Below are 27,338 nucleotides of genomic sequence, written 5' to 3'. Positions count from 1 at the left end.
AAAACTCAGACTTGAGGCTGCCAGCTCCAACTCCCTAACTCCACTTTTCCACACCCACACCTCAGTCGTTTGAGGTGATTCCCCAGGGGAGCATCGGGGGCCCTGTGCCTTTTTAAATGCCAGTGCTAACAGCCCTGAGCTCCTGGGCTCTGTTTAGAGGCTGAGAATCTGAAAGTGTCCCTTTGGGTGGTTCTCCTGGGATGGAACTGATGCTTTGGGGGAAGTAGGGGAGGAAAAGCATTGGGCCTAAAATAAAAGTGACTTTTCCATCTGTGCCTCAGAAGAAGCGTTACTTCACGTAACACCACCGCCTCCGCTCTCCTGGCACCACTTTCAGGGAATGGGAAAACCACACACATCCCAAGAACCTCCTCGGCTCGACTTGCTGGCCTCAGCAGCTCCCCTCCGTAGGCCTTTGTCATCTGTTCTCGCCCACCAGGTTCCATCCTGGGCCTTAGCAGTTAGATGACACGGCACAGGGTCCACAAGACTCTGGTCTGTTTCTCTCCCTTCCCAGCCTCTGCCCCGAATCTAGTTGTTAATGAATGTTCTGGGGTGGCTGCCCTTGGGGGCCAACCATCTGCATGGGTCCTGATTCTTGACACCACCTTAGAGATGCCACAGTTCTCTAGGAGAAGGTGTCCCATCAGCCTTAATGGGGGGATGCTGGTTCCTAAAGAAAAGCAAGCAACCATCCCATCAGACTGAGCCCAGATCCCAATTGGAGCGTGGGACTCACGACATAACTTAGGGGAGGTTTACAATCTGTTAAGGAACAAAATCCAACCAAGTAAATTTAAGGATCAAATGGGCTTTATTAAGCGATTCATCAATCAGGCAGCCCCCTCATCTGGCAGGCAGAGGGGGAGCTTCAAGGAGTTGTACAAAATGGAAGATTTTTATAGGAAGGAGGGTGGGGCAAGGAAGTTATTAGCAAAAGAAAAGGACTGTCCCCTGCAAGGTCACTTTCCCTTAGGGGGAAGGACAGGGGGCTTATTATACAGATAGATTACCTTGTTGGTGCCTATCAGAAAATTCCTGTCAGATTTAGACTTCTGGGGGAGGTTGAAACCGTGCTTAGGTTAGGTATTAAGCCCCAGTTTGGTGACTCGGTCTAAGTGACACCATTTTGGGCATGTGGTTTTCTTTTCAACAAATCTTAAATTTTTTAAAAAAGATTTATTTGAGAGAAAAACTGAGAGTGAGGGCACAGGCAGGGGGGTGGGGGGAGAGAGGGAGAGAATATCCAAGCAGACTCCCCCCTAAGCGTGGAGCCAGATGGGGCTCCAGCCCCTGAGCCATGAGATCAGGACCAAGGGGCAGACGCTTAACTGCTTAAACGAATGAGTCACCCAGACGCCCCTTTTACCATTTCTCATCCTCCCAATTTTGATGACTTGACTGTTCCCTCTGCACTCCTGTATTTACTTACTTAAAGATTTTATTTACTTGAGAGAGCGCGCGCGAGCACGCCGCCACGAGAAAGAGGCAGGGAGAGGGAGAGGTTCAGAAGCAGACACCCTGCTGAGTGGGGCTTCATCCCAGGACCCTGGGATCTGACTGAGCCAAAGGCAGATGCTTAACTGACTGAGCCACCCAGGCGCCTCTGCACTTTTGTATTTAAATTTACACTCATCTCAATATCACTGGCTTTAGTCAATCAGCTTTAGCCAGTTATTTAAACTTTTTATTTGCTCAGTAAACAGTAACTGGACACCAAGCATTGTTGTAACACTGGGGGCCCAGCAGTGAACAAAAGAGACAAAGTCCTGGTCTCACGGAGCTGATGGTTTAGCAGGGAAACAGACCAAACATGTGAAAAACAAACACACAAGGTGAAGCCAGGTGGTACAGACAGTGGGGAAGAAAGGTGGTCAGGGTGGTGCAGGGAACAGCTACGCACAGGAGAAGCCCCATGAGCACTCTGAGGCCAGGCTGCCATTCCTCACTGTGTGAGGTCCAGCCATGCGCCTGAGGTGCTGGGGGGTGCAAGGCCTGGAGGCCTGAGGATAACTACAGAAAGAGGGAGGGGGGCCCACCTGAGACAGGGACACGGGGGGGGGGGGGGGGACTCCAAGGAGACTGCTTTTGGCTCCTCTTCCTGTTTCTTGCTAGGACCTGCAGCCCCACCTCAAACACACCTTCTAGTACAAATAACATGTGTCCTAACTGTAAAGGCCAAGGGGTTCACAATTTCTTTGGAGTTTCCTGGCCCAGTAGATAACACGGAAGCAGTGACTGGGTGGGGTTGTTGGGAACATGTTCCAGACCCCTGACGTTAGGCATCTTGATGCCAAGACCCTGGCCCTTGGATAGAAGTGACTCTGTCAGAAGTGGAGGACACCTGGATGCTTGTCCTTGTTCTGACTGGTTCCTGGGTGCCTGAGAGTACTTGTGTACCACCCTCAGCAAAAACTCTAGACCCTGAGCAAAGGAGAGGCTCACCCCAGACCCTTTCCTTTCTGGGTCCCCCGCACACTCTGCAATCCTCTCTCATTACACTATTCGATAAACTCCGTTCTCACTTCTTCCTGGCTCACTTTGGTTTCTATCCTATGAGAAGCCAACAACCCTCTTGGGCTGGTCCTGTCGAACCCTCTCTGGGTCCTCGGACCCGGCCTGCCCATGCCACACCCATCCTGCAGACAGGGCAAGGAAGCAACTGGTCTGAGGCGGATGGAGTCATGTCATCAGAGAGATCTTTGGATGTGGTAAAAACACAAAATTCCATTAAATCCATATTTTAAAAACATGCATATCTCACTGTCCCAACTATAGCGTGAGCCCAGGAAGGAGGCTGGCCTTTTCCCGACCCTGATGCGGCCTCTCACCACGGACAACTGCATGCCCAGGACCTGGAAAAGCTGTGACCCACTCACTCTTCTTGCCTCTCACCCCCACCGGTTCCTTCTCCAGACCGCTCTACCCACATCCTTTCCAGTCTTCTTTAGTTGCTTCTCGGCCATGCAACCCACCCCACTGACCCCTTCACTTTCCCTTTCCACCTGCTCATCCTGAGCTAAGGCCCTTCTTCTGGCACTCCTACAACACCCTGCCTGCCTTGCTGTCATCCAGCCTACATCCGCCACATACTCCCACACACATACACACCCCTATATCCACCCATCACACACATACACCATCCCACACACATACACCCTACACCCACCCACCACACACACTCTCACGCACACATGAACCCCTATATCCACCCACCATACACACACACATTGTCACACACATATGGACCCCTATATCCACCCACTACACATACATGCACCCCTATATCTATCCCACCCACCACACACACAGCCTCATATACAACATTTACACCCACCTATCACACAGTCACACACACATGCATCCCTATATCCACCCACCACACACATGCATATACACCCTATACCCACCCACCACACACACCCCCCCCACATACATATGCACCCCCATGTTCACTCACCACACACACACATGCACTCCTGTATCTACTCACTACACACACACACACACATACACGCACTCCTGTATTTACTCACCACACACACATTTACCCTATACCCAACCACCACATACACACCCTCACACAAACATATGCACCCCATATCCACCCACCACACACACATCTCCCTATATCCACCTATTACACACTCATACACACATACAAACCCACAAAATGCACCCACCACCACACACATACACACCTATACATGCACACCATATACTACACACACACACTAGCCATCCACACACTTCTGCAACCATACCTATACCACACCCACACTATACACATTCCATCCATCTGTACACACATCACACATACCACAGACACAGAAACCACTCATCCAACACAAATATACCCACATACCACAACCCATACACTGCATATCATGATGCACACAACACTCATCCATACACATCCATACACACATATCACACACACATATCCCACCCATACTTACAACACACACACACACACACACAGCACCCATCCACATATACCACCCACCTAGAAACTTCCCCTCCCCCAACCCAGAGTCTCTGCCAGTCCCTGGTCCTTTTATTCATGAGAGTGAGAGTGTGTACAGGGTAGGTGGTGCCGTCCCCAGGCCACCTCTCCTCTCTCCTGCCCTCTGTAACTCACACCACTGCCTGGTGTCACCTAACACCGTTGAGCATTCCTAGCCCCCAGTGTGTAGGACATACTTGCATTGTGCAAAACCACTGAACTACCATAGCTGCTAGAACTAGGTTCTGCTACAAATAACAAAAAGACCAAAACAAAACAAAAAACCTACCTGGGCTTAAATAAGCTATAATTTTATTTCGCTCTGACAAAAAAGTCTGGAAGCAGGTGGGCCACACTGGTGCAGGGACCTGACTGATCTGTAGGATCTTAGGTACCCGTCTTCTACTCTGCCATTCTCGCCATTCTCTCCTTTTCAAGATCACCCCATGGTCCAGGATGGCTGCCAGAGGCCCAGCTGTCACGTCTCAACTCTAGGCAACCACTTCCTCACTTTCCTACCTCAAGATGCACGATTGAGTTATTTTTACTGATGCAAGGCCCCCTCAGTATGACTCAGGAAGGTAGTAAGTAGCAAACTACCCTCTCACCTTTAAAAAGCAAGAATATGAGACTGATTTAGACTCAACCAAGAGCTTCCCAGTAACATCCCTGAATGCATGGCCCACCAGGTTTTCTTTCACTTTGGATTTCTGAACCTGAGATTCCTGGAATATTCCTGATCTCTAGAATAAAATGAAACAGAAGATACCAAATACCGATGGGGATGTGGAGCAATGGGAACTCTCATTCATTGCTGGTGGAAATGCAACACAGCCCTTTTGGAAGACAATCTGGTGGTTTGTTACAAAACTAAATATACTCTAACCATACAACCCAGCAATTGTGCTCCTTGGTATTAACCCAAATTAACTGAAAATGTATGCCCACACAAAAAGCTGCACATGAATGTTTACAGCAGCTTTACTCATAATTATCAAAAACTGGAAGCTACAATATGTCCTTCAGGAGGTGAATGGTCAAACAAGCTGTGGTACATCTAGACAATGGAATATTAAATAGAGTGACAAAAAGAAAAAACTACGAAGCCATAAAAAGATGTGGAGAAACCTCCAATACATATTGCTAAGTGAAAGGAGCCAGTCTGAAAAGGCTACATACTGTATAATTCCAACCATATTACATCCTGGAAAAGGCAAACTCTAGAGACCATAAAAAGATCAGGGGTTACCAGGGGTTTGGCTGGAGAGGAGCTGGAGAGGAGGTGGAAAGAACAGGGGGAGCACAGAGGATATTCAGAGCAGCGAAACTATTCTGTATGATACGGCAATGATGAACACGTCCTACATTTACCAAAACCCACAGAACGTACAACACACAGAACGAACCCTATTTTTAAAAGATTTATTTACTTATTTGAGAGAGAGAAGGAGAGGAAGAGGGAGAGAGAATTCTCAAGCAGACTCCCTGCTGAGTGTGCAGCCCAACTCAGGGCTCCATCCCAGGAATCCAAGATCATGACCTGAACAAAAATCAGGAGTCAGACGCTCAACTGACTGAGCCACCCAGGTGCTCCTAAGTGAACCCTAATTTAAATAATAGTCTTCAGTTTATGATAATGTATCAATAGTGCCTCATCAATCCTAACAAATACACCATACAAATGCAAGATGTAGAAAAAACTAGTGTGTGTGTGTGTGGGGGGGGTGGTGGTGGTGGTGAAAGGTGTGGGGAATAATATGGGAACTGCTTTCTGATCAAATATTCTATAAGCCTAAAACTGTTCCAAAACAACAAACAGGGGTGTCTGAGTGGCCCAGTTGGTTAAGTGTCTGCCTTTAGCTCAGGTCATGATCCCAGTGTGATGGGATCAAAACCTGAGTTGGGGAGGATCCCTGGGTGGTTCAGCGGTTTAGCCCCTGCCTTTGGCTCAGGGCGCGATCCTGGAGTCCCGGGATTGATTCCCGCTTTGGGCTCCCAGCATGGAGCCTGCTTCCCCCTCTGCATGTGTCTCTGCCTCTCTCTCTCTCCTCTCTGTGTATTCTCATGAATAAGTAAAATATTAAAAAAAAAACAAAAAAACCTAGTTGGACTCCTGACTTAGCAGGGAGTCTGCTTCTCTCTCTCCCTCTGCCCCTCCACCCTGCTTGTGCTCTCTCTCTCTCTCAAATAAATAAGATCTTTTTAAAAAAACCAAAAGCAATAACTGGGGGTGCCTGGGAGTGCTGGGTGGCACAGCTGGTACAGTATCTGCTCAGCTCTGATCTCTGGCTTGTGGGACTAAGCCCAGAGTCTGGCTCTATGCTCAGTGCTGAGTCTGCTTGGGATTCTGTATCCCTCTCCTTCTGCCCCTCCCATTCGTGTTCTCTTTAAACAACAACAACTACAGAAACCAAGAACTTTCTTTAAGAAAAAGAAATAACCAGGGGGAAAACAGTCTCCCTTCACACATAGCACCATGGGCAGCACATCCCCACAGTCTAAGGGATTTGGTGTTTGCTCTATTTTGGATCAAGGCCCCAGCTGAGACCCAAATGCAGGGGTTCTCAGACTTGTCTGCACGTTCTGGAATCTCTTAGGGAGCAGCTCCAGAAGTTACTGCCAACTGTTTCCCCTCCAGACCCCACCCCACTGTGACTGGTTTAATAAGCCTAGTTTGCGGCTCTAGAATTTAAAAAAAAACAAAAACAAGTGATTCTAAAATGCAGCCACATTGGTAAACTACTGAGCTAATGAAAGCCATGGCCCTTGCTCCAGAACAGCAGAGACCCACCCTCACATGCTCTGGCAGATGACTAGGGTGGGATGGGTGTAGGGAGGAATCCACAGAAGGCAGCCCCTGAAAACTGGTGGCTAGAGGCTGAGTACTAGGAGAGCCACCAAGATTTTTGACTGGGATCTAAAAGATAAATGTTAAAGTGTGCTTATCATGTTATGGCAAAAGGTTTATGTATTTGGCCAAAGTCCTCATAATTTGGCACTTTCTCAGCCTGGCTGCACATCAGAATCACCCAAGAGCTTTAAGAGTCCCTACCAGGCACTGTCCTAAGGGTGTTAGAGGAGCTGCCTCAGAAGCAGCCACGGAGCATCACCACACAACCCTGGCCATACAGGTGGTCGGACAGAGAGGCAGGTCAGGAGGCAAATGCTCCAGAAGGCAGGGATGTGAGGGAGATGCCGGCTGGGCTGGGGTAATGCACACATGCCTGTCCCCACAGGGCCACTAGATCCAGCATTCTGACCTTGGAGGACCAGATAGCACGTCTAGAGTCTGGCACCTGCGCCCACAGTTCCATAGTCAACTGACTGCATAGAATCCAAGGGGCTGGTGGGAAAAGATGCTGCTGTCTTGCTGTGGGCAAAGCACACATTCTCCAACACTCAGCCATACACTCAACAAATACCACCAGAGTCCTACTGTGTACTGGCTCCTGTAGCTGCCAGGAACTCAAGAGAACTTAGAATAAAGACAAGTGAAGCCATAGCCTCTGCAGTCTGGAGCTCACAGTGAAATGGGAAAGATGAGTGAAAGAATCCACACGTCAACTATGACCAGAGCCATGAGGAATGGAAAGGAAGTGGGAGCAGAGGACGGGGCTGGGCAGGGGCAGGGCAGATCTCCCTGGACAAGGCAATGCCAGAGGGGATCAGTAATCCAGGGGGAGAGATGGAGTTAGGGAGACAACAGCCAGGGAGCTGCTGAGAGGAGGGAAGGCACCACCCAGGGAGGAGAAACCTGTACTCCCAAAGACCCCTGCCACAGGAGGGGGGATGAGCAGAACAGGCTGTGAGGCTGGAGCACAGACAGCAAGACAGAGAAGAAGTGAGATGGAACCAGGGTCTAGCCCACTATACGGGAAACTATGGGCCATCAGGTGAAGCTGGGGCTTTCCAGCCCTCTGATTATCTGTGAAAAGGGAAAATAATAGTATCTACTTGGAGGATTTTGCTATGGTGACTAAATGAGATAGGCAAGGCCCAGGGCTCAGTGCCTGGCACATGCTCTCTAGAAATATGAGCTATTATTTTCAAGGAAACGACTTTTATTATCACAACAGACAATAATATGTTTTTAAAATGAGGATCAATTCTGAACTTGAATTACTGTTATTGTTGCGTTCCAACTGGAGACTTCGAAGGGGTAGGCCCAGCAAATGACAGCTCTGAGGGGGCTGGGGGATGGGATCTCCAGGGTGGTCCTCATGGTGTTGGCCTGCTCATTTTGGGTCTGTACCGTGTTCTCACAGCACCAGTATGGGGATTAAGAGTGCAGCTGGATCCTAGCTTATCTCCTTGGCCCAGGGACAGGGCACCTGCCCTGTGAAGTTAGGAGGAGTGAAGGTCGCCCCATGTGAACAGAAGGCTGGGCCCTGGGCCCTGCACAGAAGTACTCCTTGCATATGGATGGCTGCTGCTGCTACCATGGGACATGCCGCTACCAGGGCCCTGGGCCCTGCACAGAAGTACTCCTTGTATATGGATGGCTGCTGCCGCTACCATGGGATCCAAGGCTGTGTGGAGCCACCGCTCTAGGAGGCTGCCGGAGGCTCCAGATAGGTTGCTCCTACCACCCCAGCAGGAGACTGTCCCAAGCACCATGAGAGGCAGATCAGGGGAAGTGAGGACAACTCCTAATAAAACAGCAAAGGGCAGAAAATGTCAAATGAATATATAGACTAAGGGATTTTTGACTGCTTAAAAACCATTTGAAAAGGATGCCTGGGTGGCTCGGTTGGTTAAGTATCTGCCTCTGGTTAGGCCATGATCCCAGGGTCCCCGGACTGGATTGAGCCCCATATCAGGCTCCCTGCTCAGCAGGGAGTCTGCTTCTGCATCTCCTTCTCCTCCTCTCCCCACTTATTCTCTCTTTCTCTCACTCACTCATTCTCTCTCAAATAAATAAATAAAATCTTAAAAAAAAAATCTGAGAAAACAAAAAGAAAAACAAAAACCCATCATCTGAGAATAGAGTATGACAGAAATGGCCAAAATAGAATTAGAGAAATGAAGAAGAGGGAGCGGAATACTTGTACCGCTTAGATCCTTTGGTTTATCTAATGATCTCTGAGTTGTAAAGAAATATGTTTTTGCTTTGATAAAAGCAATCATATTTTGAGTGTGCACTATACGCCCGGTGCTTCACCTGTGTTATTACTGCCAACTCTAACAGTCCTGGGTGCTCAGTGCTGGCCACTTGCACGAAGACTTTGCCAATCTGACTGCCAGGCTCTATCTATGTCCTGATGCTGCTCCATGCTGCTCTCGGGTCCTTCCCAAGGGAGTGACTGCCAAACATCCTGTCTCCACTCCATCCACACCAACCTATGCTCTGTCACTTGTCATGTATTCCCATGTTACCACAGTATGTCAAAATTCCCATAAGGCATCAGCCTACAGCTCCAACTAAAGAATGCTTTTGTTGCTCTCCAAAGCTTTTTTGATGGTGTATATCCATCATTAAAAATTTTTAAATTTATACCTCTAACAAATATACAAATGTGCCTTGATGCTAATATGCCATTATCCGTATAACATGTTAAAGAGTAAATTTTAAAAAGATGAGCTATGGGCACCTGGTTGGCTCAATCAATGGAATGTGCTACTCTTGATCTCATAGCCCTATGTTGGGTGTGGAGATTACTTAAAAATAAAATTAAAAAAAAAAAATAGAGCTACTTTTGACACACCAAAAAAAAAAAAAAAAAAAAAAGATAAGCTATTATGACGTTAAGTTTCCCCCTTAAAAAACTGGGGGGAAATAGTGAGCAGATCAACCCCAAACAAGTAGAATTTATTTATTTATTTATTTTTAAAGACTTGATTTATTTATTCATGAGAGGGACACACAGAGAGAGGCAGAGATATAGGCAAAGGGAGGAGAAGCAGGCTCCATAGAAGGAGCCCGATGTGGGACTCAATCGTGGGACTCGGGGATCACACCCTGAGCCAAAGGCAGACACTCACCACTGAGCTACCCAGGCATCCCTAACAAGCAGAGTTTAAAAGGAAATAAAAGAGCAGAAATCAGTAAAACAGAAAACAGAAAAGCTATAAGGAAAATCAATGAAACCCAAAGCTGGTTCTTTGAGATCAATAAAATTGATAAACCTGTGACCCAACTGACCTGACTGAAGAAGAGACACAAATGACCCAGTATCAGAATGAGAAAGAGGTCATCATCACTGATCCAACAGATATTAAAAAGATAATAAGGGAATATTATGAACAAACATATACCAATAAATTTGCCAACTTAGGTGAAATGGACACAAACAGAGCTCACTCAGAAGAAACAGATAATATAAATTAGCCACATAACTAATTTTAACAATTGGATTTGGAGTGAAAAATCTTCCCATAAGGAAACTCAAGGCCCAGGTGGCTCCACTGGCTAATTTTATTTTACTTTTTAAAGATTTTATTTATTTACTTGAGAGAGGGAGAGAGCACACACGAGAGGGCCAGGGGCACAGGGAGAAGCAGACTCCTGCTAAGCCTGACATGGGGCTTGATCCCAGGACCCTGCATGACCTGAGCTGAAGGCAGACACTTAATCAACTGAGCCACCCAGGTGTCCCTCCACTGGATAACTTTACCAAACATTTAAGGAAGCAATAATACCAGTTTTACATAAACTCTTCCAGAATACTGAAGAGTAAATACTTCCTAACACATTCTATGAAGCCAGTATTACTCTGACACCAAAACCAGAAAGAGAAAACTATATCCTTTGTGAACATAATGTCAACAAAAATTTACCAGATTGAAACCAATAATACATATAAAATTAATACATCATGATCAAGTAGGATTTATTCCAGAATGTGAGGATGAATAAACAAACATTCAAAAATCAGTCAGTGTAATTCACCATATTAGAGGGCTGAAGAAGAAAAACCACATAAACATCTCAAAATCCAACATCCATTCCAGATAAAAATTCTCAGCAAAGTAGGGATTTATCAAGGTCAGGGTACAAGTTCAATATGCAAAAATCAATTATATATCAGTACACTATCAACAATTTGAAAATGAAATTAAGAAAACAATTCATTTTACAATAGCATCAAAAAGAATAAAATACTTAGGAATAAATTTAGCAAAAGAATCCCAAGATTTGTACACTAAAATATCAAAAGAAACTAAAGGAAACCTAAATAAATGGAAAGATATCCGATGTACGTGGATACATTCGGATTCTGGAGATCTTAATATTGTGAAGCTTGCCAATTTGCTCCAAATTGATCTATAGATTCAGTGCAATCCAATAAAAATTCAGGCAGATTTTTTTTTTTGGTAGAAAATGACAAGCTCATTTTAAAATTTATATGAAAATGCAAAGAACCTAGAATAGCCAAAACAAATTTATTAAGAAAGAAGAACAAAGCTGAAGGATTTTTAAAAAAAGATTTATTCACTTATTTCAGGGAGAGAACAAGAGAGACAGAGTGTGAGAGAGAGCAAGCACATGTGCATGTGCATGCAAGAATGGGGAGGAGGGACAGAGGGAGAGAGAAAATCCCAAGCAGACTCTGCACTGAGCATGGAGCCTGAAGTGGGGCTGGATCCCACAACCTGGAGATCATGACCTAAGCCAAAATCAAGAGCTGGATGTTGAACTGACTTGAGCCATCCAGATGCCCCACAAAGTTGAAAGATTTAAACTACGATTTTAAGACTTACAAAGTTAAAGTAATCAATATGGGGTGGATAAAATTAGACATATAAATCAATGAAACAGCCTAGAGTCCAGAAATAGACCCACACATATATGATCAATTGATTTCTGATAAAGGTACAAAGTAATTCAATTCAGTAAGGATAATCTTCTTTCTTTCTTTTTTTTTTAGGATAATCTTTTCAACAAATGTGTTGGAACAACTGGATAGCCATATGTAAAGAAATTAACAACCTATGCCATTGATAAAAATTAACTTGAAATGGACCACTGACATAAAAATGTAAAGCTAATTATAGATTATAAAACTTATTTTAATTATAAAAGTTGTAAGTTCTAAAACTCAATTATGAAATTTCTAGGAAAAACAAGAAAGATCTCAGGTCTCTTAAATATGACACTAAAAGCACCAACTATAAAATATCAATAGTGGTGCCTGGCTGGCTCAGTTGGAAGAACGTGCAACTTTGATCTCAGAGTCACGAGTTTGAGCCCCACATTGGGAGCAGAGATTGCTAAAGAAAAAATGAATGTAAAATAACCTTAAACATACACTTACCATATGACCCAGCCTATCCACTCACTGATATTTACCCCAAGGGGAAAGAAAGCAGATGTGTACACAAAGACCTGCATAAGAATACTTATAGCAGGGGATCCCTGGGTGGCGCAGCGGTTTAGCGCCTGCCTTTGGCCCAGGGCGCGATCCTGGAGACCCGGGATCCTGGTGCATGGAGCCTGCTTCTCCCTCGCCTGTGTCTCTGTCTCTCTCTCTCTCTGTGACTATCATAAATAAAAAAAAAAAAGAAAAAAAAAGAATACTTATAGCAGATTTTCATATCTCCCAAACTAAGAACAAAACAAAATAAAACCCAAAATGTCCATTAGTAGAGATAGGATATCCATATAATGAAATAGTACTCAGCTATGAAAAAGAATAAAGTACCGATACACACAACATTGATAGATTTCAAAATAATTATCCTGAGTGAAAGAAGCTGGACCAAAAAAAAAGAGTACCTGCTATGTAATTCCATTTATATAAAGTTCTAGAGAATGCAAACTGTAGTGACATTTGTAGTGATCTGCAGTGACAGAAAATAGATTAGTGGTTCCCTTCAGACAAAAGGGGAAGGGGAGATTAATTATAAAGAGGTACAAGAAAACTTTGAGGGCAATGGTCATCATTATCTTGATGATGACAGTTTTATGAATATACATATAAGTCAAGTGTATAAATTGCATGCTTTAAATGTGTACAGTTTAATGTATGTCAATTATACACTTTAGTAAAACTTAAAAAAAAAAAGATGAGCTAAATGTAAATATAAGTGTTAATGATTTCTTTTTGCACTTGATGGCTCATCCTACCTCAAGGATCTTCCATACTGGAGACCCCTGGTCTAGAAAATCCTGCCTGACTTGCTTTATGTAGACTGTGGCCTTTTCTGACTCCCAGGGGAGAGAGCTGGGAAAGTCCTAGATTAACTCTTCACTGGAGATAACTTCAGATGAATATCAATGTGTGTCAGAAAAAATATGGTGTAAATAAATCTATAAACACAGAAACATGTATTATATTCATAATATGTATGTATCAATATGTATATGTATTATGTGGATTTTGCTTCTGGAAATAGTCACAAGAAATAATGACTCTGAATAATGACTACATGGGAATGGGTGGGCAGGAAAGCTTTCACTTTTCATTTTGCAACTGTCTCTAGTATTTGATTTTTCTGCACTTGATACATAGAATACTCTAAGATAATACAACAGGAGTTACCTAGCTAGTGAGGTTATTGGTCGTTGTTTTATTCTTTAAAGATTTTTTAAAATATTTTATTTATTTATTCATAGAGACAGAGAGAGAGAGAGAGAGAGAGAGAGAGAGGCAGAGACACAGGCAGAGGGAGAAGCAGGCTCCATGCCAGGAGCCAGACATGGGACTCGATCCCAGGTCTCCAGGATCACACCTCAGGCTGCAGGTGGCACTAAACTGCTGTGCCACTGGGGCTGCCCGGTCGCTGTTTTATTCTTTTTACAAGAAGCAACCTTATAAAATGTTTTCTGAGAGGGAATAAGGAAGGAGAGTAGAGAGGAGGGAGACAAAATACAAGTGAGAAAAGAAAGTGACAGAAAAGAAAGTGACCCACAAAACAGGGGCCTGTCCCAGAGACCCCCAAAGCCCCAATGGCTATAATACTATAGACTCAGGGACAAAGGGAAAAAGCATGGTGAGCACGTGAGGAAGAACAAAGTGTCCAAAGATACTGCTCACAAAAATGAAACTAATTTTTCTGAGAACTAAATTTCTTACCCACTTAAAAAAAATCCAAAGAATGTACTAGCCAGAGTCTTTTTGTTATATTCTTTCCCTCCTACACAAATATTATAGAAGCTGGTAGGGAATGGAATGGGTAGGTAAGAATGAACAACACTGTCTTAGAGGTTAACAGAACAGAACCTACGCATGTTTTACTCCTTCTCTAAAGTGTTTCGATCTCATTGATAGAGCTCCTTTTCTCCAAGCCTGCTGCCTACTCAGTGTGCTTGGCAGAGTTACTAGCCAGTCCTACATTGGCACGGCCAAAGTATGTTTGTTAAAGAAACATGAGGTCATTTCTTTCAAGCAATTAGTTGCACAAGAACATGTTTGCTTTCAAAACCAAATTCTGCCATTAAAAAAACGATTAGAGCTAATAAACGAGTTCAGCAAGGTTGCAGAATGCAAGGTCTGTATACAAAAATCTGCTCTCTTTCTACACACCAGCAAGGAACAATCTGAAAAGAAAATGAAAAAAAAAAACAAACAAACCACAAACCAATTCCATTTATAACAGCATCAAAAATAAGAAAATACTAGGAATAAATTTAATAAAATAAGTATAATACACACTGAAAACCATAAAATGTTGTTAAATAAATTAAAGGAGATCTAAGTAAATGGAAAGACATCCCATATTCATGGATTGGAAGACTTTATTATTAAGATGGTGGTAATACTCAAAGTTATCTATAGAGTCAACACAATCACTATTAAAACCCCTGTTGTCGTTTTTGCAGAGGGTGACAAGCCATCTTAAAATTTTTAAAAAAATTTTTATTTATTTATGATAGTCATCACAGAGAGAGAGAGAGAGAGAGAGAGAGAGAGAGAGAGGCAGAGACACAGGCAGAGGGAGAAGCAGGCTCCATGCACCGGGAGCCCGACGTGGGACTCGATCCCGGGTCTCCAGGATCGTGCCCTGGGCCAAAGGCAGGCGCTAAACCGCTGCACCACCCAGGGATCCCAAGCCATCTTAAAATTAACATGGAATTACAAGAGACTCAGAATAGCCAAAATAATTTTGAAAAGAACAAAGCTGGAAGACTCACATTCCCAATTTCAAAACTGCAGGCTGCAGTGATAAAAAATTTGGGGTACTGGGCATCTGAGTGACTCAGCTGGTTAAGCATCCAACTCAATTTTGGCTCAGGTCATGATCTCAGGGTGGTGAGATTGTGCCCCATGTTGGGCTCCATACTCCATGGAGCCTGCTTAAGATTCTTAAGATTCTCTCTCTCTCCCTCTCCCTTGCCCCTCTCATCCCAGCTCATGCCCTTTCTCTCTCAAAAAACCCCCCAAACTAAAAAACAACACAAAAGAATTTGGGATTCTGGCATAAAGATACATAAATCAATGGAAGAGAACTGAGAATCCAGAAATAAACTCATAACCTATGATCAATTGATTTTCAGCATGAGTGCCAACTCATTGGAGGAAGAATAGTCTTCAACAAATATTGGTTTTCAATAATTGGATATCCACATGCACAAAAGAATAAAGCCGGACTCCTATCTCACACCATATAAAAAAAAAACTCAAAATGGATCAAAGAGCTAAATGCAAGAACTAAAACTATAAAACTTTCAGAAGGGAAGATTAGGGAAAATATTCATGACCTTGGACTAGGAAATAGTGTCTTGTTTGACACCAAAAGCACATGCAACAATAGAAAAAAAAAGATAAATCAGACTTTATTAAAATTTAAACTTATGCATCAGGGGCACCCAGTGTGGAGCCTACTGAAAAACAAAACAAAAAAACAACAACCCCTGTGCATCAAAGTCCACCATCAAGAGAGTGAAAAGATAAGCCACAGAATGGGAGAAAATATCTGCAAATCACACATCTGGTAAGGGTCTAGTATCCACAGTATATGAAGAACTCCCGCAACTCAACAAAAAAAAAAAAAGAACCCAACAACCTAATAAAAAAATGGGCAAAGCACTTGAATAGATGTCTCCCCAAAGAAGATAGATAAATGGCCACTAAGTACATGAACAGATGCTGAACATCCTTAGTCATTACAGAAATGTAAATCCAAACCACTAGATACCACTTAACACCCACTAGTTTGGCTATTAAAAGATGGACAATAACAAATGTTGGCAAGGGTGTGAAGAAACTGGAACCCTCATGTATTGCTGGTGGGAATATAAAGCCATTTCAGAAAATAGTTTGGCAGTCATTCAAAAAATTAATCATACAGTCACCATATGACTGAACAATTTCACTTTTAAGCATACACCCAAGAGAAATGAAAACATATGTCCCCATAAATACTTGTGTGCAAGTGTTTGTAGTAGCATTATTTGCAATAGCCAAAAAATGTTAACAACCCAAGTGTCCATCAATGGATGAAGGGATAAAATATGGTATATCCATACAATGGAATATTATCCAGCCATAAAAAAGAGTGGAGTGCTACAATGTGCATAAACCTTGCAAACATTATGTTAAGTGAAAGAAGTCAGATACAAAAGGTTGCATATTTTACAATTCCATTTATATGAAATATCCAGAATAAGCAAGTTCATTGAAGACAGAATGTGGATTAGGTGTTGCCAAGGGCTAGAAGGAGCCGGGTATGATGGGTATGAGGGTTTTTTTCTGGGGTGATAAAAATGTTCTAGAATTATTAGATAGTGGTGATGGTTGAGCAACCCTATGAATCATATTAAATCATACACTTTAGAAGGGTGAATTACACGGTATATGAATTACATCTAAACAAGGCTGATTCTTATGGGACGCCTGGGTGACTCAGTCAGTGAAGCGTCTGCCTTTGGCTCAGGTCATGAGCCCAGGGTCCTGGGATCAAGCCCCACATTGGGCTCTCTGCTCAGGCAGGAGCCTGCTTCTCCCTCACCCTGCGCCTGCTGCTCCCCCTGCTTGTGGTCTCTGTGTCAAATAAATAAAATCTTTTTTTAAAAAAGAAAATAAACACCACCAATTCTGCCCTAGTCCTAATAAAGACTAATAAGGCTTCATTGTGCCTGCACTGGCCCCCACTGACCTCCAAGGTCTGGCCCCGAACGCCATTTGATCCCCTACTCTGCCCCCCTAAAGAAGTCCCTACTCTCCCATCCTCCTCTTTGTTCCCACGGCTCCCTGCTTCCCTTGTATCTCTTCACACCGAACCCTACCCCCAGGACTTCAAACCAGTGGAGCTGTATTCCATCTACAGCCGAATATAGCCTGCAGATGGGTTCACAGTGGGGGTTTGGTCTTTTAACTGAATTAGTTACCAAGAGGAGATGTCACATAAATGTTGGCATTCTGGCTAAGGCAGATTCTGCTGGCTGCTTATCCATCAGCCATGCTCCCTTTCTTCCCTGTTAAGGAAACCCTGGTTTTTGTCTGGGTGTCTGCTCAAGGAAAGTCCACCTTGGCAGATGAACCATGTCATCCCACTTATCTTTGCAGGGACTGGTCTGGGGTGGCTACTGGAGCAGTCAGAGCTCTGAGCCACAGGCTACAGAAAAGAGCTCTAGCTGTTTGAACAGAAAACAGTTTGTTATGTATCAGAAGCCAATTGACCCTAAAGTTCATGAAGCTTAAGCTCTGGGGCCCTGACGTGCACAGCCCACTGTGAAAGCTCTAGGTTAGACAGGGAAGCCAGGCTACAATTGGTGGGCATTTCTACACGAACATTTCTGGAAAATACCTTAAAGATATCCAGAAAAATAGAACCTGAACCTCCCAAGGTCCAGTATTTAGTATAATTTCTCTACTCATTCTAAATAAATGTTCACCTTCACATTTAATTTTCCATGTTAATGAATTAGAGGACCCAGATGTTATAATTATGGATAAGGATTTTAAAGCAGCTATTCTATCCTCAAAGTGGTAAATGAAAATATGCGTATATTAAATGAACAAATAAGAAATCCCAGTAGACAAACAGAAACTATTAAAAAAATACAGAACTGGAAATTCCAAAATTAAAAATTCAAATATTTGAAAGGATGCTGGAAGAGTGTCCAGGATTCTACCCTGGAGGGGTAGGATCATGAGGCTAAAAATTCCTCAAACATAGCCAGGGTGTTCAAAGGGTACCAGAGAGTCTGAAAACATGGCAAGTGTCCTCTAAAGCCTGTGACCCAGTTCTGTCTAATGAAACAAAATGGAAAGAGTGTCCTGATTAAAAGAGAGAAAAGTACGAGAAGGAATGACCTCGTCTCCTCCACCCTTTTTTCTGCCTTGAACTGCTGTATCATGAGAGCATATGATGCTTGGAGCTATGGTAGTCATTCTGCAACATTGAGTAGTAGTAGTGAGAAGGGAGACACCAAAGCTAAGCCAGGGCCCTGATATTGTAGATCTGCTGAACATACCATAGAAACCCCCCCACACCCTTTGGATTTGTTGTCATGTGAGATAAACTTCACTTAACTGAGTACTAATTCTCTTAATTGTTACTTATAGTCAAAGTACATCCTAACTAAAACATAGCTTCTCTCAAAAATGGAGAGATCTGGCAAGACCAGACCTACTAGCCTTAGACAGGGCAAGAGCTCTCTAGTCTCGGACTCACTTGGTCCCCACATAGAAGTGAATTTGCAATCCCTGCCTTATACATCTTTTGAGAGATAAATCAACTGCCCTCTCCCCTACAAAGCACTCCCTGTCTCCAGCCTCCTCATACCCACAACCCCACCTGGCTAGAAGTAATCTCCCTCTCCTTAGAATTCCCCCTGTTTTGTAGCTGTGTCCATCTCCTATTTTAATTGTGCATTTCATCCCTTCCCACTTGGTTGTCAGCCTTCTGAGGGCAGGAACCACAGCTTACTCATTTCTGTATCTCCCTCTGCCACCTAGGGAGGTACTGACTACAGGAAACACTCAATGTATGTTTTCTAAATAAATGCATAAACATCCCCCTGAAATATTCGAATCTCCAAGTTCATCAAGGAGCTTTTAACTGGTGACCTGCGCTGCTTGTTAATCTAGGAAAACAGTATCCACCATACCCTAAAACTCCAGTGACCCCCCCTGCAAAAAACCCAACCAAACAAAAAAAAAACCTCCAGTGACCCCTAGACCTGCACTCTGTTCAGTCCTCCACCCCAGTCACCCAGAGCACACCTTAACACTTTGCTCTGAAGCCTGGGCCCATCTCAGATCTCCTTTTAATTAAGAAACATGCTGGAATAAAGGTGATAGTGTAAAAGCCTTCCCAGGACAGTATGGGGAAAATGGCCAGTCACCACAAACTCCAGGAAAGGATAGAAATGTACACATACGCAAATCTCCCCATTTTACAAAAGAGAAAGGCAAGGCAACCTGAAAAGACAAACACCAATCATAGCTCCAAATGGAAGGGAAGGCAGCTCCAGGTTCTGCCCCAGGGGACTGTGTTGCACAGAGGATCAAGACACTCAGAACACCTCAAGTTGCTAACAAATCTGAGCAGCATTATTTCCTTTTATATCAATCCTGGATCTAACTTTCTTTTTTAAGATTTTATTTATTTATTCATGAGAATACAGAGAGGAGAGAGATAGAGAGGTACAGACACAGGCAGAGGGAGAAGCAGGCTCCATGCAGGGAGCCCGATATGGGACTCGATCCGGGGTCTCCAGGATCACGTCCCTGGCCATAGGTGGCGCTAAACCACTGAGCCACCGGGTCTGCCTCAATCCTGGATCTAACTTAACCTTGCACATGCTTCTTGCACTGGTGGTCAATTTTTAGTTCCAGTTTTTTGTAGATTCTCTTCTGGTATCTAGTTCTTGTCTCTAAACTTGTTTTAAAGATTTTATTTATTTGACACAGAGAGAGAAAGCACAAGCAGAGGGAGAGGCAGGCAGAGGGAGAGGGGCAGGCTTTCTGCTGAGCGGGGAGGCTGATGTGGGACTCAATCCCAGGACCCTGGGATCATGATCTAAACTGAAGGCAGACGCTTAACCAGCTGAGCCACCCAGGCACCCGTTTGTTTGTTTTTAATTATGGTAAAAAATACGTAACATAAAATTTTCCACTTTAACCATTTTGAAGTGCGCGGTTCAGTGGTGTTAAGTACACTCAAGTTGTTGCGCAACCATCACTGCTGTCCACCTCCAGAACTTTCTCATCCTCCTTAAATGAAACTCTGTACCCATGAAACACTAACCCTCCATTGTCCCTTCCCCTTGGTCCTGGCCCCCACCATTCTACTTTCTGTCTCTATGAATTTGACACCTATAGGTACTTCACTTAAGTGGAAAGCATTTGTCCTTTTGTGGCTGGCTTATTCACTTGGCATAAACTTCTCAAATTTCATCCACATTGCAGCATGTGACAGAAACTCCTTCCTTTTAAACACTGAATAATATTCCACTGCATGTATATACCACATTTTGTTTATCCACTCACTTTTCAGTGACATTTGGATTACCTCCACCTTTTTTGGCTATTGTGACTAATACTACTGGGTGAACAAATATGTTTAAGTCCCTGCTTTAAAAAAAAAAAAAAAAAAAGTCCCTGCTTTTGATTCTATTGCGGACCTGGCCTTAAATTTTCCCCAAATCAGTCAAGATCCCAGCCTTGGGCTTGGAATTCTCTAGGCCAGTCTCTACTCCAATGGGAGACAAAGAGAAGCCTAAGCGGGATTCTCAGGTGATGCCATGAAAAACGCTCTGGAGTCAGAGCTGAACTGGCTAGAACTCTAGAGCAGGTTCCTGGCCCCTCCTGATGGAGGGCAAATCAGGGACAATGCGGTAAGAAGCAAAGAAGAGTGGGACGTCCCCTCTGCCCCTGCAGGAGGAGACACATACCACTGCATGGAGGAGAAGAGGAGGACAAGGAAGGTCTCTGTTCCCCCAAAAGGGCAAACGTGCTACAGAGGAGGCTGCAGAGGCTCAAGAAAGGGCAGCTCAGGCTGCAGGGGCAGAGGTTATGAAAAGGATGGGGATGTGGGACTGCTGCTATTCAGAAGACCTCAGTTACAAGGTCCCAGTGTGCAGATGGGGGGGTAGAAGGGGGGAGCAGGAGGAGTCTGGAATAGTCTCATTTGACAGATGGGCCCCAGCTCAGCCAACTCCTGAAGTACAAGAGGCACAAAAGCAGAAATCCAAAGGGTTGGTGGGGCAGAGGCTTAATGGTACATCCTGGGTCTGTAACTTTGGCCTTCTGAGCTACATGCTTTCATGTTTTAGTGGGTGGGCGGGCAGACTACAGCTGTGGACAAAGGTGGGGTCTGGACACCTGTGAATCCTTCCTTCCTGTCTGCCATAAGCATCTTTCCACTGGCTACATATTTTTTGGTGCCCAAGAATCTGGGTTCAGGTACCAAATGAGGACAGCCTGGGAAGCATGCAACCAGTAAAGGGAAATTGACTGCTCTGTGGATCTCTGAACATCCTCAAGTATAAAGATACTTAAATCACCCTTTCAATGTCAGGACCCAGGTATAGACTCAAGGCTCTCATTTTTACCCAGACCAAACTCGGGGACGCCTCTGATGTCCTAGGAGCCAAGGGGGACTGCTGGTGGGGGCACAGTTTCAAGGCCCTCCCCCTTAGTGACTCCAACCCAAAGAGCTTCCCCAATTTGATGCAAAGGTTCCTGAAACCCTTCCAAGCAAACTGGAACTCTTGGGAAGAACTCAGAGGCAAGCTGTCTCCTTAAATCCAGAAAATTCGCCTTCCAGACTGTTCTGGGATCCCAAGAGTCTATGAGGTCAGCCTGAACTTGGCCACAGTAATATGGATCTGAAGCCAGATCAAGGTGCCAAGGAGCCTGTTGGCTCAGCTTTTTACTAATGCTGGAGCCAGAGCCAAAGATGGCCTGATGTCTCCCTGTCGTGGTGATGCAATGTCCCCACTAGCACCTTTCCAACATGCTGGGCTCCAGGCACTTGAGCTTGGGTACTCAGGGCTCAAGTCTCCACCCTGCTCCCTAGTACTGACCAGTCTGATGGAAGAGCCCATCCATGCTGAGATCCCATAAGAGACCAAAGGCTCCTGAAGAAGTTTCTGGAGGCCATGTCAGCAGCTAAGAGGAGGAGAAAAAAAAAAGGCAGTTTAGGTTAGCTGGTATAATAGCAGTATAGTATAATGGTAGTAAATCTCTATTATTGCATATTAAATAAATCCCATTTAACCTTCACAAGTCCACATGGTAGAAGGATATTGCCATTACTGACATTTTACAGGTGAGGAAGTCAAGGTCAGAGGGATCAAGCAACTTCCCCAGAGTAGCAAAGCCAGAATTCTATCTCAGGCCTATGTGACTTGAAATCTCTTACTCTGTCCACCTCCCTGTGTGAGAGTCTTGGTCCTTTTGCCCCTCACTACCTGTGGCCATAGCCATGCCTCTCCAGAGCAGAGGCCAGTGTAGGGAAGAGAGAAAGCTCAAAAGCTGTAAGTACACTCAGCTGGACAATGAGGAACCAGCTACTCTCCATGATCCTTACATCATTTCCAGGTCACTGCTTTAACTTACAGTCATCTTAGACCACTGGCTCTGGGAAGGACGTGGTACTGTGTACAGCTCCTCAAACAACCTGGTGAGGGCTGAAGGTTACCCATCTGACTCAAACTCACTGGGATCCTTATTTGAATGCTCCTCGAATCCAAGGGTCATATGCTGGGGATTTGGAATGTGGAGAGAACATGACATGGAGATGAACAATGGGACAGCACTTCTCCCACCAGGGCTGACCAGCCTGGGGACACACAGATGAGGTCAAGTCTTAGAGGTGGGGCAGCGCCTTGGCAGCCTTGTTCCTGCTTGTGGTCAGCCATGCTGCACATTATACTGTCCTTCTGAGAGTGCTAAGCAAAGCCTGCTGCGGTGGACACTCTGGGCACATCCCTTCTTTGGCCTGAAGCTCTCATCCCCAGGGACTGGGGTTGTTGCTTACTGAGAGCCCTGAGCCAAGTTCCTCTCTGAGCATTGCCCTTGCAGGGAGGGAGGGCCTCACTCAAGGTCATACCCCCTAAGTGCAGCCTTAGTCTGATAATTGGCTGATGCTGGAGTCCAAAGGCCTGGACCTGTCACCTCAACTGGGACAACTATAAAGGGTCACTCCACTTCCAGAGCACCCTGCAGAACTGGCTGTGGCCTCTTGAATTTGTTCTGCCACTCAGCTCTTTCTCCCAGTTACTCTTCCTCTGCCTGTGGTGTGGCTCTTGGGAGCACTCCCCAGGGAAACTCAGGGAAACTGAGTCTCAGAGTTATCTTCCCAAATATCTGACCTATGATATTAGAGTTCTGCCTGCCTCTTCCTTTCACACCTTCTTGTAACTTCTTCAGAGTTATCATTTCCCAACAACATACATTCACTGACAGCATATGTTATCTGCTTCTGGCTACCCTTCCCAGCAAGGCTTACCTTGCTCCAGGTACCGCACTAGGACTTCAGTGATGAGCTTAGTAGTTCATGAGCACTAAGGCCAAAGCCTGTTCACCCAGTTGCCACTGTACACTCCACTAGGAGGAGGGAGAGTGGCGGGCAGCAGGATCTAGTCTCCCTGGGAACTCAGGATGTCCTTCCCAAAGAAACAGTTGGGTGAGCAGAGTTGGAAAAATCTGCCTAGCTCACCCATCCCTGAACTCTCTGATCAACCCCAGGCATACACATGAGCCCTGGCAGTCCTGTGACCCTATTCACCTAGCTGCTTTTGATTAGACTGGTGGTGGGGGTGTGTGTGTCACTTAACCTTTGTTGTTCCAATAAAGCTCTCTTTCCTGGGAATTTATTTAGCCACAGAGCCTGGTGAATAGAGAAACTGAGGCCTCTCCTGGGATCCTAAACCTTCCTCATCCTGTTTCCAACTCTTTCTAAGTCCCAGCCATATCTCTATGCTTAGATCCCAGGAACAACCCCTGCACCTTTAGGAGAATCCCACCAACAGCCTTAGGGAGCCTCTGTGGATTTCTGCCCACTAACAATGGGGAATATGCTTGGGGGGTTCTGAAGTAGGCTGAGCACCATGGCCACATTCTGTGGACTTACCCGGAACACCATTTCTAAGATCTTTCTATCACTAGAGCTTACTATGTAGCAGGAACTCGAACGCTGCCTGAGAACGAATGAATGAATGAATGCTATTGTTTATACAGGAAAATATGTTCCCAGTGACAGGAAAACCAAGACCTCCAAAGTAAAATATCAGAATCCATCCTGTTAGGGCCTGTAGTGTGGCCACATGGTCACTGTACGTGGTGCTTGGCAGACATCAGCTGCCCTGCTCTTCCCTCCCGCCCCCCAGAGACAAAGATGCTGGGCAGAGGCTCACCCAGAAGATTCCCAAGGCCAAGTGCACCCCTCACTTATCTGGCTTCAGCTGTGGGGGAGGGAGAGCTTTTGTTTCTCCTTCCTGAAGATGGAGAACCAGAACCTGTGCACTAACATCATCCCTTCCCAATGATGTCTAGGCCCTGGGCAGAGCTATAGTGAGACCATAAGGACAAGGGAGGTCACAGGAATTTCTCACTTAGTCTTTACCTGGGACTGTTTTCAGAGTAAGACACTGAGACACAGAGCTGACATTAAACAACTCGTCCAGTGTCACAGGGTAGTTGTGGCAGAGCTGGAACTCACTAGTGTCTGTCTGGTCTCGGAGCTGGGTCCTCTATTCTATGGGCCCCTGCAGAGGTGACACATGTGGGAGAAGAGCTCAGGCATGGTTCAAGTTCTGCTGCTCCCAGGCTAACTGACAGGGAAGGCACTCCATGCCGTGTCAGGGTCACACAAGGACCCTCTGTGGGTGACGTCTCACATGGGCTCTCTGTGCCTCCCAATGCCTGATTGTGCATTTTGTCATATACTGTGCAAGGAGCAAAGAGAAACTGTGTGGACTAGGGGCCAGAGAAGAATGGTCGTACTGTTCCCTGTTCTGGCCTGCTGTTCCCCAGTTGGGCCTGGGGGAGGGGTGAGGGCAACAGCCACACACTAGGGCCCCAGGAGCTGAGGGTGTCTTTTTCCTCTGGGGCAGGGAGGGGCGGGATGGGAAGGATCCCAAAGGGAAAAGGAGAGAGCAGAAGGACCTTTTCTAGAAGGCATCCAGTCTGCACAGGCTGAGGAGTTCCTAGAACAATCTGCATGGCAGGGTGGCTCTAATTTACAGCTGGGGTCCAGGCCCCAACTGGCAGGAATGAGACCAGCTGGAACTTGTAACCTGCCTGTCCCAGGCAGGGATGGCCCTGGGAGAAGGCCAAGGCCAGCATCCTCATGCCTTGCATTCAGATGACAGCAGTTGGTTCCTGGGCTATCCCTGCTGGCTTCTATCTTTTTTAGGGCTAAGGTTTCAAGCCTGGGGCTGAATGCATGTTGCCCTGGGGCAAATTGTTCCAGCAGGCAGGCAGAAGAGAAGAAACGGAAAGACAGAGCGAATGTTCTTGACTTTTCCAGGCACCCAACAACTCCACAGAGAAGGGCATTTATGCTCAAACACCTGGGCACACCCAGCTGTAAATTCACAGGGACGCTCACAATGCCAAGAGCGCTGCAGGGCCACTTGTGGCACCAGAGTCAGGCCCTGTGACTTGGAGGTAGAGAGGAGCCTGGACACAACGGAAGCACCTGTTGAGTAGCAAGGAGTCACAGAGAAGGCACAGGTGACACCCCATGAGGCATACTCTCTGGTTGGGCAGTGGAGCGCGACCACAGGCTAGTCCCTGAACTTCAGGATGACTGTCACCATAAGCTGCCTCCCTCCTCTTGCCCCGGGTGGGACACACCCAGCAGCACCCAAAAGCCAGAGGAGGGACGTGCCCATCCTCCCCACAGCAGTGCTGCCCAGGGTGTTGGGCCAGCGCACTCCCGCCATCTAGTGGCAGGTCTGCGCTCCTCACCTGGAAGAGCCACTGGAGCAGGGGCACCGGGCAGTCCTGGGTGTGCAGGTAGAGGTTGCTCAGGAGGCCTCTGTGCAGGAAGGAGAGCTGCTGGGCCGGTGGGCAGCTGCGGAAGCAAAGCAGTGAGGTCAGAGAGGGGATGGGGGGGGGGCGGCGGCCTCCACATAAGCGGCCTGGCAGCTTTCCTCAACAGGCCTATCTCTGTAAAGTGGCGGGGGATTTCCATATTTTAGGTTCACCACACCAGAAGCACATCAGCAATGACTACGGACAAACACGCTTGGGGCCCCTGATGCCAGAAGCTGTCAGAAGGGAAAACACATCATCACCAGAATCATTTGATCTCCACGAACATCTCTCAGTGTTTTAAACACACGACTGGACAGTACATTTTGTCCTTTCCACTTGACGGAGGAGAAAACGAAGGTGTTTACCAAGGTTGCAAAAAGGATCTGCGTGGAGGCAAGGAGAGAACCCAGGAGTCCCAGCTGTGGCCTAAGGCCCCAGGCTGGCGCTGGCGGACAGAATTACCCGCAGGGCCCACGTGGGGCCCGCGTCTGGGGTCTGGTTACACACACATAGCGTTTCTGCCCTGTCTTGTGTTTTTCCGAAACAAAGGACACCTGAGAAGATGCGAAAACAACACAAAGGAGCCATTCTGGGAAGGAAATAACCAACAAGGGTGCCACAGAGGATCCTTCAGAAACCATGGGAGGAGCGGAGTCGGGGGCAGGGAGGGGGTGGCATGCAGACTCACCTCGTGCCTGTGCCCACATCTTGGGTTTCCCCTCACGGCGGGGTGGGGTGGGGGGGCTGCTGGGCCTCTCCCTGCTACTGGGAGCTCTCAGAATCGGACGGCCAGCACGCAGAGGAGCCTAGCTTTGAGAACTGTACTGCCTTACAGGTCCCTGCAAAATGAGCTGAAATATTTCATGTGGTCGTAGGGCCTCTGGTAGAAGGTGCTTTGGAAGTCACTGAAGAGGGGTTGGCTGGACTTCACCACTGTTCTGGTTACCCCCAGGAAGGCTCGGTTTGGGGTAGTTCTCTCTCTGCATTCTGTGAATGCTCCTTTGAGCTCTTGTCCTAGATGGTGTCCCAAAGGCAATAAATAGGAATTCTATGAAATGAAAAAGTAATTTCATGTCTGTTCTTTTTCAATGGCCAAATTCATGCGAAGAACATTTCAGATAGCATTTGAAGTCATGATTCTAGATAGAAATTTCTTCAGTTAGCCCAACCTCTTCTTCTCCTTTTTAAAAATGACATTATTTTAATCTGCCAGGAACAGAATGCTCCAAAACAAAGATTCTCCTCTGAGCCAAGTTGCTGTCTTTTTGAGTATGTCCAGGCAATTTACAAACTGTATATTTCTTTTCCAAATTATTTAAGTTCAGAGGAGAAAGTGCCTTTGTTCCTATGTCTGTGAAGCTGACCGCTCTAAAATAGACCTTTATTTGTACATACAAACACGTGTGCACCCCAGGACTGCTGGCACACTCGGCTCTAATTCACGTGCTCTGTCA

General features: G+C 45.7%; 1 protein-coding gene across 3 annotated transcripts in view; it reads right to left on the bottom strand.

The window, feature by feature from the left end:
- Positions 1-27,338, bottom strand: part of FAM178B (family with sequence similarity 178 member B) — a 108,397-nt gene that overhangs the window by 47,132 nt on the left and 33,927 nt on the right. For all 3 annotated transcript variants that reach the window (XM_072742644.1, XM_072742645.1, XM_025992521.2), the window contains 2 exons: positions 25,816-25,921; positions 21,924-22,008 (listed from right to left, as the gene is read on the bottom strand). In XM_072742644.1, coding sequence (XP_072598745.1) covers positions 21,924-22,008; positions 25,816-25,921 — 191 coding nt within the window. The remainder of the gene's footprint in view (positions 1-21,923; positions 22,009-25,815; positions 25,922-27,338) is intronic.

The sequence above is a fragment of the Vulpes vulpes genome, chromosome 16 (assembly GCF_048418805.1).
Source record: "Vulpes vulpes isolate BD-2025 chromosome 16, VulVul3, whole genome shotgun sequence".
Classification (NCBI taxonomy): Eukaryota; Metazoa; Chordata; class Mammalia; order Carnivora; family Canidae; genus Vulpes; species Vulpes vulpes.
Note: the sequence above shows the minus strand (reverse complement) of the source record. Positions and strands in the feature narration are given on the sequence as shown.